Genomic DNA, 10103 nt, shown 5'->3' with positions numbered 1-10103 from the left:
ATTACACCACATTGTCCATTTGTCCTCTTTACTCTTTATCCTTCAATAAAAGCGAAACGATTAAAATCATTGCGGAGAAGAATTGCCCCGAGGGGTAATAACTGCTACTTCACAATTATTAATGTCATTTTATTTAAAATTAGTTAACACACATTCAATAAAATAAATAAATTAAATTAAAGTATACGGAATGCCAAGTATTTCCTTAATTTTTGTACTCCTACCTTAATTAGTCTTTTTTGCCGGAATAAGTTACTTAGTCATAGTGATACAGTTATAGATATATTTAATTTTTGTACTCCTACATTAATTAGTCTTTTATATTTACTAGTACCAAAAAAAAATTCCATATTTAATAAATTTATGATTTTTAATTATGATATGTGATTAGTTTGTTTAATTAGGATAACATGTAAAAATATTTTATTTTTAAAAATATTTCGGAGGTAAAACATTGATTAAAACTTTAGGTATTCTTCCCAGAATATCCTGTCAATAGAGCATTATTACATTTCAAATAGTCATGTATATGGATTCAATCCAAAAATCTCACTGCTTCCATTATCTTGCTTTTTCTGTTCTTCACATTTCCGCATCTTCTGTGGCCCATGCCCAAGCTTTAGGAAGAAGGAGTGGGGCATTATCAGAAACTGGCCAACGGAAATGAGAAGCATAACAATGGAGCTCTGGGGGGGCAAGGTGTATGTGTTTTTACAATAAACAAAGCGACAAGCCTGATTCATTCTCTCCTCTCCTCTCCTCGTACCCATCTTTAGCAAGCGACAACACTGTTCTTTTCCTCAGCCTTTTCTCTAGCATCGCCCTTAAAAGATGTTGGTTGATCAAATCTTTGAATTCCGAGTAACCCTAAAAAAAAAACACAAAAAAAATCCCATCCCGGCTGCTAGAGTGGCCCTCTTCATCCTACCATTTTAACCTTATGCTAAGAAGTAATGATTTCCTGCATATGCACACTGAACAGAGTGTACTATATATGATCATATGTTGTGTGCTTTGGAAGATTTCATGAAGTTACATCCCCAAGTATAAATGAGGTGGGTGGAAAGATGAAGCCATTCCAAGATTTTGCGGAAAAGAGGAAGAAAGAATTGAAAGGACCAATTTGGGAGGTTTAAAGTATAATTTATGAAAACTATGTAGGAGCTCGATTGAATAGGTTTTAAAGCTGAAAAAGAAAAAGAAACCCTTATAGAACACAGTTAATTTATTCTCCCCCATCAACAGAAGAAGATACTTTGGCCAAAGTAGAATTAAAGATGCATCTTTTGACTGCCTCTTTCATCTCTACAGAAACCCCTACCCATTGGATCTACATTTCTTGATTTGTTTTAAGTGAAAAAAAATTCCTGTAAAGGTCTCGTTTATGCTTTATAATATTATCCTTTGCCCAGAAAAGAAAACTTATTTGGGATTCTTTCAAATATGGGAAAGGAGAAAAGGAGTGTGTTTGAATGATGAAATGCAATGCGATGGACAAGGTTTAAATAATTGAACGGCTACATCAGTATGACAACCACGTCACGTGCAAGATTCAGGTAGAGTGTAGCATACAAGCAAAGTAAATTTAAAAAGCCCCTATCCCCCAAAAAAAAAATTAGGGGAGAAAAGGACAAGAAAGAGTCAGATGAGGCATGATTGAGATTTCATTATTGAAGGCCAATTATAAGTTGTCACCCCCGGATGACGATTGACTTCAATTTCATCTGCTTCACAATGCAATCCTTCTCTCTCTCTCTCTATATCTCTGTTTGTGAGCAGTCAAGGAAGAGAATCAAGTTGGGGGGGGGGATGCAGATACATAGATAGGGATTCTAGGAATCGGGTCCCATTGCTCTCTTTTTTCTTACTCTGCCTTTTCCTCTAGGCATCAAATTGCCTACGCCCACGTCACATCTCAGCCATACTAATAAATTTCAACTGTTGAAGCTCTAGTTTTAAATGAAATCTTGCAGCTCACTTCTGTCATTCAATGGTTCCTATGTTTAATGTTTCATTGTTTCTATGACACCTCGCACTCATTACTGTTTCGTGTGGAGGGAGTGGAACTCCCAGGTACGTGCCTTCCCTGATGGGATTATTCTGTGTTTTGTAATAGTTTCTTGCTGACCCCAAAAGTGAAATAAGTAAAATAAGTAAACACTCATTCAAACTTATGCATGTTTTTATATATATTTGGAGAACCACATGAACAAGGCTTCGCTACCTATGAACACACGGAGCCTGGTAGTCTAGTGAGGTCGCTGCCATGCCTCCTTATGGCTTTCTGCCGTCAACTTAATTTGTTTAATGCTTTTATTTCACCCCCTTCTTTAAAACCCTTTCTTTTTCTTTGGGAAAAAAAAAAAAAAGAGCAGGGGGATTGCAGACACAGTCTCCCACATGTGGCGTTAGCGTAACAAAAAAGGGGTGGAGAGTGGAGACTTCAACAGAGACGTTACTTTGGTGCCTAGGTGTTGTTAAACTAGGATTTTGTTGGCAGTTTCACAAAATTCAAGGAGATCGCGTGGCCTAAGCAGCGAAATCAAACCTCCTCGTTGCTTAACAAGATCCTGCATTCGTGTGAAACTGTATTCAAGTGATTCATCGGAGGACGCGTCACTCCCCTTAAAAGCATGATTTCAATACATGAATCCATGTGCTTTTAAGCAAACGATATGTGAATTGCTCAATACAAGAAACCCCCCCCCCTTCCCCCCAGTATTTGATAAATTTGCCTTTTTGTCTTCTCGGGCACCACTCTTAACATTCACTACCACGCTTGGGTGTTGTTCTACACCAAAAGCAAAGAATGGGGTTTAGAGGAGACATTTGTAGAACCGATGAATTCTTCAAAACCAATTTTTGGTTTGTCGCGAGATCTATATGAATGAGTGCATGAGAATAGAAACATCTCCCCCTACACTTTGGAAAATGAAAATCCAGAACATAGGCTTGGATATCTGCAATCTCACCACAGACCAAATTACAAAAAAATTTACTTCCGAGCATGAAACATTCCTTCCATCCAAGCAAACATACCCGAAGCTTTTTAGATATCTACCAGATCGTGTAGGGAACACAAACATGCAAAATTTGTTTTTGTGTGTAAAAGATATGTTAAAATAAGAGAGTTTAAAGGAGCAGACCCTCCACCCATCCTCTTTATCTTTTACTCTTCTTTACGTGCTTTCTCATTTAACAAGACCAAAAATAGAACATGGGTTGCTTACAAGTACTGCTGCTTGTGTTTGGGCATTAGATCAAAGCATCCTTTGCTGACCGTGGGCAGAGAGAGAGAGAGGGAGAGTTCAAGCAGGTTTGGGTGAGTGGGTGGGCATTGATCAATATAACCACAGCCCCTTAAGCTTGGGTCGGATTTGAAGTGAAAGCCCGAGAGAGAGACAGAGAAGCCGAAACTTGGCTGCCTCCACTTTATTGTCCTTGCTAATTCCATACTTGGCTCTCGACTGTGAACGAGGTTTTGCAAAACAGAGATTCTCTCTCTCTAACAGACACACACACACACACACACACACACTCTCTCTCTTCTATGTAGTCCTTCTACATTGTCTTCTTCTACCCCCACAGTGCCATAACTTCCACATTGCCTCCCTCTTTGCTTCTTCGGTCCCTTCCAATTTACTTTCTTTCCTCTTTTGTTTTTCTCCAGAGACAGAAACACAGGAATGGAAGTGAAACGACCTATTATGTGTTTCGATTTGTAACTGCATCCGGTACCACTCACTCTGTTCTTTAACTTGTTTTCTCCACGTTACTTGAGAACAGAGGTTTGCCCCTTTGTTTTGTTCTTCCCTATGGTCGCATACCAAACTTTCGGCACATTGCTTTGGTCATCTAAGCCATTGTTTTTCCTTCCCTCCACTTCGGATTGTTTGAACTGATAAATGATCAGAGCCAGGGATTGAACAGGAGTCCGTGTGTCAAGGATATTGGTTCAGAACTGAGGTTCAGCACAGTCATTTACTCTCCTGCTCCATTTTTCATCCTCTGAATCCTCTTTAAGCTAAGACCCGAGAGATAAAACATAGTAAACATCGAAGGAATACGTATACCTATTGTTATTGAATTAGAGATAACTATATGAAGTTGTCTCAACAATGAGAGATGAGAACTCGAAGAAAAGCAAGGTTTGGGAAACACCAGCTCTCCATTAAAATCTGTTGCATTTATATTCTCAGATCAATGGTTGACTCCTGTTGTTCTTGGTGAAGTTTTCGTGGCCCAAAACATTGGTCAAGAAGTGGTTCAATATCAAGAGCAAAGGCGAGGACTTTCACGCAGACGATGTCCTTTGTGGAGGTGATTGGTTAATTCCCGCATGATTTGAATGTAGTTTAGGGCTTCATGATTTGGAATATTGGCTTCTGTGCGTCAAAAGAAAACGAGATTTCTCTTGCCTCTTTTAAACTGAATTTTCCATATATTCTTCAGAACCTGGAACAAACTTGCATCGTTGTTCTGCAACTATATATAACATGATGTCTTGTTTTAATCGGGTCTGTTTTTTTCAGCTCGAGATCTGATCTCTTTTGTTTTATTTGTTCAATGATTTCCCAAGAATGTGATAGTTTTTGTTGCGTTTCTATGAGCGGGGTGATAAATTAACAGTAGAAAGAACACAGCTTTAACATGGTTTTTCTGTTTTAGGTGTTGATGAAGAGTGGAGAAGCAACTATCCAGAGCGGGAGGCATGCTCTCTCAAGAGAAGCAAAACAGGTTCAGTATCAGACACCTTAACATTTCCTACTGCTTAGGACCACACCATTCTTTAACCCCACAAACATAAAGATGAAAACAAGCTTATTAGGCGCTTGTTCTGTAGTTCCCTTTCTTGTTTATTTCTGCGGCTAATTTCTCTGAAACAAGTAATCCCCTTCCTGATGCATAGGGAGATCAAGCAGCAGGAGACACTCGAACAAATTGCGGCGGGGTAAGGTTGACCTTGATGCTTCTCAGGTTAAAGACGTGCATAATTATAGGTATGCTCCATGTTCCAATTTATTGCAGTAATTTTCTGTCTTCATTATTAATATGAATAGGAAATTGAAAAGAATTTGTATTCTCATGTATTCTTCCTGTCTTATGGATGCAGGATCTTCGTTGCTACTTGGAATGTGGCTGGAAAATCTCCCCCGAGCTATTTGAATCTTGAAGATTGGCTCCACACCTCTCCACCTGCTGATATCTATGTCCTTGGGTAAATTACTGATCATAGAATGTATTCTCCCTTCAGTTAAGTGCAAGATCAAGATTCATTTTGTTCCCCTATGTATTGCACCCAGGTTTCAAGAAATTGTACCTCTCAATGCCGGTAATGTTTTGGGCACTGAAGACAATGGCCCTGCCAAAAAATGGCTAGCTCTCATTCGGAAAACTCTAAACAGTCTTCCTGGAACGACTGGTGGATGCCACACTCCATCACCAGTCCCTGATCCACTTGTAGAGGCAGACGCTGATTTTGAAGAATCAATGAGGAAGAAGGAAACCTCTTTCTTCCACCGGAGGTCCTTCCAATCCTTAAGTCGCAGTATGAGAATGGACAATGACACGTCACTGTCACAATCACAGCTCGATCGCCGTCTCAGTGTCTGTGATAGAATGATCTTCGGTCATAGGAGTAGCGACTATGAACCCAATTATAGATGGTGTTCCTCAGATGATGAAAATGGACCTGGTGATTCCCCTGTTATAACCCAATATTCACCAATGTCATACAGTGCTTCCTTCTCTGCAGAGGACAGAGATAGATCGACAGGGAACTCACGATACTGTTTGGTTGCCAGCAAGCAAATGGTTGGGATATTTTTGACAGTTTGGGTGAAAAGTGATATCAGAGATGAAGTTCACAACATGAAAGTGTCTTGTGTTGGCAGAGGATTGATGGGTTATCTTGGAAACAAGGTACACTATTGCAGCTCGTAATGTATATTTTTCCGTAGTTTTGCTTATGATGAACCAAACAAGGAGGAAAAATTATATCTGTTGGTTTTTCCAGGGTTCCATTTCGATTAGCATGTCTTTGCACCAAACAAGCTTTTGCTTCATCTGTAGTCATTTGACTTCTGGACAAAAAGATGGTGATGAGCTGAGGAGAAATTCAGATGTCCTTGAGATTCTTAGAAAGACTAGGTTTCCCAGGGTTCACGGCGTGGGAGATGAGAATTCTCCTCAGACAATTCTGGAACATGAGTAAGCCCTCATCATTTCCAAATCCTTAACTTGTATGTGGTGCTTGAAACATTTGAACCTCAATAAAATGTACTCAACTTATTCTTTGGTTTAATTGGTGTAGCCGAATAATTTGGCTGGGGGATTTAAATTATCGGATAGCACTTTCTTACCGTGCAGCAAAAGCCCTTGTTGAGATGCGAAATTGGAAGGCTTTGTTAGAGAATGACCAGGCATGATACTTTCTTATTCCCTGTTCAGCTAATTCTGATTTCAAAGCTTTCTTTCTTTTCTCAACTAATTTCTAATATCATCCTGGCAATTTTAATACTTCTTGCTTTCAGTTGCGTATAGAGCAGAGGCATGGCCGTGTCTTTGAAGGATGGAATGAAGGGAAGATATATTTTCCTCCCACCTACAAGTATTCTAATAATTCAGACAGATATGCAGGTGATGAAAGACGCTCGAAACAAAAGCGAAGAACCCCAGCATGGTACTCTTCTTTTCTGGAAAAACCAAAATCTCCACTCTTCACGTGCAAGTGAAGTGGTAAATAAGAACCATAGAGCAAAAATATGAAACTGCATGCCAAAGTCAAAATTTGTGTCCTGGATTATTGTTCTGAAATTATATCGTTCTACATGTAAAGCTAAGCTGATCCATCTATTTGTTAATACAGGTGTGATCGTATATTGTGGCATGGAAGGGGCCTCCGCCAATTATCCTATGTTCGTGGAGAGTCAAGATTCTCCGATCATAGACCAGTATATGGCATATTCCTGGCAGAAGTCGAGTCTATTAACCGAAGCCGAATCAAAAAGAGCTCCAGTTGCACTAGTGCCAGGATTGAAGTAGAAGAGTTGTTGCCACATTCACATTCTTACAGCTACGCTGACTTGAATTTCTACTGATGAAAGTCTATAATTCTTCCACCGTGAGATCAATCTGAACACTTGAGGCAACCGAGGCGCCATACTGTACCATAATAGGTAAAAACTCAACGAAGAGATTGCAATGATATGTTCCTATCTTGCTCATATGTCTTTTAAACACATCTCATGGATTAAACCAATGGACTAAGTATAACTAGTGGTACATATTATTTTTCGTCAGTTGACTCCTCGATCTAGACAAGTTAATAGATTACGCACTTCATATGTCTTAAGCATTTCTGATTGTTATTCTTGACTTGGTCCCCACGTTGCAGATGGACACTGCTGCAAGGAATGCTGGCCACAATGGTGATGGAGACGTTTTAACTCACGCAGACCTAAGCAAGGTTGTTCATTGTCTTCATTGCTTTTTCCCAACTCGTCTGTAATTTTTTTGTTTCTAAATTTTCTGATCACTCTCCACATCTCTTTGTCACATCTGCATTCTGCAGGCTGGTTTTGTCCAACAACCTCTGGCTCCACATGTTTTTGCGGCTCCCAGTCTGTAACTTTATGCACGCCCAAGTCCTATCGTCCCTTTATTTTTCTGGCTCATAAACCAAAAGCATCTCATGAAGTTGGTAATGTGATTGGTGTTGAAATGTGCTTCAACTTATGGGAGAATATCTTGAGTTCTTAACTCACGGGCTGTGAATAAGGAATACTTTTACTCGGTGACCATGAAGCCTCGAGAGTCTGTTACTGTTGCCACTTACTGTGCAGTGGATTATTCTTGAGCATGCGGCAGAAACATTAAAGAATTACGATGTGATGGATGCACTCATTGCTTTTGGTAGAAAAGAGACGAAGCTTCTTTTGTTGCTGGTAGCAGTTCCAATGATTTCATTGATAAGTAATAAAAGCTAATGAGTAAATGTATTCTTTAAACTATGTTTGTTGTTCTCCCCCCCCCCCCTTTCTTTTTTTTCCCACTGAATGAGAAGGGAGTTATGTGCAAGGGAAAGAGAAAAATCATAAACAGCCCGAACGGGCTTTTAATCATTATTTTTTGTAGAGAATTTCAAATGCTGATATTCTCTTTGTTTTGCTTTGATTCTCACGAATGAATGTGCCTTTTCCAGAGTCAATGTTGGGCGTAGGATTTGGGTGGGGGGGGGTGCTTGAGTGTAGTTAGTTATGATCACAGCATTTAAGGATGGAAGGAATGATGGGAAGGGAAGGTCCAAGATGTGAGATCTGGACAAAAGTTTGAGGATTAATAAAGAAACCAATTATTGTTTTAGCGTACACCACACCAGAAAAGGACGTTCCATTCCCCAATCCATTCATTGACCAGCTCTGATTCACTTTAAAGTTCCCACTTACCACGCATCATGGCCCTCCCTCATCAATCTCCTTTTCAAGTTTTGCAAAATTTGTTGGAAAAGAAAAAAGAGCTTAAGAATGTAAGCTTCATAATATGAAAGACAATGAACCCAGCCACTCAAAACATGGTTCCAAGACAATTAGAAGAGTAATTGTCAGAGGTGAAAAAGGTAGATTATTACTTACAGTACATCTTATAATATGGATCAAGAATACTATATTCTAGAAAATATCATATATTAGCACCGGAATAGCACAAACACGTTGGATGCAAGCAATTCCTCTCACTCTATCAGACCGCAAATATTTGGTATATATTTAAAGGACGAAATGAGTACTAATGAATTAAATTCAGCCCCTCTGATTCATACAAGGACCAGCAGGTGCCATGTTAAATTTCAATGTGCAAACCCTTTACAGTTGTCCATGTGTCCTTTAATACTAATGTATACTCACAGAAATGCACATACCCCTGTGTATTTTCGGGGAAAAATTATTGTAATATATATTTCCTTTCAATCCGTGAAAAAATTATATCTCGGAGAAGTGTATTTATAAATCATTTTTGTATGAAATGATGTGCTGTAATTAGTTTTAAATATAAATAGTCGGAGAGGGTGGTGACGTGGCATGTGGGTAGGAAGGGTATTGGTTTGGGGAGAGGGAGGCAGTGAGGCGTGTCAGTGGTTTAATGGTAGTCCGTGCCTACCCTTCCCCTCTTGATTCATCCCCGCGATTCTCCAACTCCATATTATCGCGCGTGAACCATACTCTCCACATGCATTGAGGATGGCGTGGGGGTTTCCCTCTTTGAACCTAGGGACCTTGCCCCGCCTTGGAATTTAGTTACAACGCTTGAAAATTATGACGGATTCAGATTCTACATTTTACTGTATTAATTATACTTGAAAATTTTAGCTTGAAAAAAAAGAAGAATTTATATTTATATACATAAGTAAACACCCCCCCCCCAAAAAAACCCCGGACCAAAAGAAAAATCAGTGAGTTACACTGCAGTTCAGACAATTAAACAGGAGGAGTGCATTTGAAGAAAGGTGAGATTGATTTAAATTTTTTTAATATAAATTTGTGTTTTAAAATAACTAGGGGGGAAAGTGATTGGGGGGGGGGTTGGCCTGCTGGATGACATTGAATTGAAATATAATAATAAAAAATGACAAACTTTGAAGAGATTCTCTGCGGCGATTTTCTTTTTTGTTTCCACTTTCTTAGTCCACCAAAGAAGGGAACAGACTTCCCTTTTATTCACTGACCAAAATTTTCATTACTATTAAATTGATGAAATAAAAACACGGGTCTGTCCTTAGTCACTGTTGGACGTTTAAATTTTGTGTTGGCACTCCACAAACTGTCACACCAAACAAGCAAACAAAACCCAAGATTCAGATTTTTTTTTCTAATCTATGTCTTGTTAGAGGCACTGGTAGTGCTAAATGCAAATACTTTTCTTAGTAAAAAATTCAAACACTATTTCGTTATATTAGGACTAAATCCTTTACTAATTCCAATCCCATTGTTCCCATAGAATGCAAGTTTAAACTAACAGAAAAACGCACCCGGCTAATCATCCTTGGATGTTTGGTTTTCACATTGATGAGTGTTGTAATGTGGAGTGTGTATGTATAGTTTATTTGG

At 39.0% G+C, this 10103-nt stretch overlaps 1 protein-coding gene across 1 annotated transcript; it reads left to right on the top strand.

The window, feature by feature from the left end:
- Positions 1-4118: 4118 nt before the first annotated feature.
- On the top strand, positions 4119-8022 carry LOC114745359 (type I inositol polyphosphate 5-phosphatase 4). Its single transcript, XM_028933512.1, has 12 exons — positions 4119-4148; positions 4233-4320; positions 4669-4737; positions 4910-5000; positions 5114-5218; positions 5304-5922; positions 6017-6210; positions 6314-6422; positions 6534-6682; positions 6869-7178; positions 7397-7468; positions 7574-8022. Exons 1-10 carry the CDS (start codon positions 4119-4121, stop codon positions 7098-7100), a joined length of 1686 nt encoding a protein of 561 aa, XP_028789345.1. The 3' UTR covers positions 7101-7178; positions 7397-7468; positions 7574-8022.
- The last annotated feature ends 2081 nt before the right edge of the window (positions 8023-10103 follow it).

The sequence above is a fragment of the Neltuma alba genome, unplaced genomic scaffold (genome assembly GCF_004799145.2).
Source record: "Neltuma alba isolate B1F8T4 unplaced genomic scaffold, ASM479914v2 tig00004624_pilon, whole genome shotgun sequence".
NCBI lineage: Eukaryota > Viridiplantae > Streptophyta > Magnoliopsida > Fabales > Fabaceae > Neltuma > Neltuma alba.
This window is presented reverse-complemented; position numbering and strand designations above follow the sequence as displayed.

Coding starts and splice junctions, on each gene's coding strand:
- LOC114745359 (XM_028933512.1), top strand. CDS start 4,119: ATGAGAGATGAGAACTCGAAGAAAAGCAAG. Junction 5,001..5,113: donor AAAGACGTGCATAATTATAG/GTATGCTCCATG, acceptor TTATGGATGCAG/GATCTTCGTTGCTACTTGGA. Junction 6,683..6,868: donor AAGCGAAGAACCCCAGCATG/GTACTCTTCTTT, acceptor TTGTTAATACAG/GTGTGATCGTATATTGTGGC.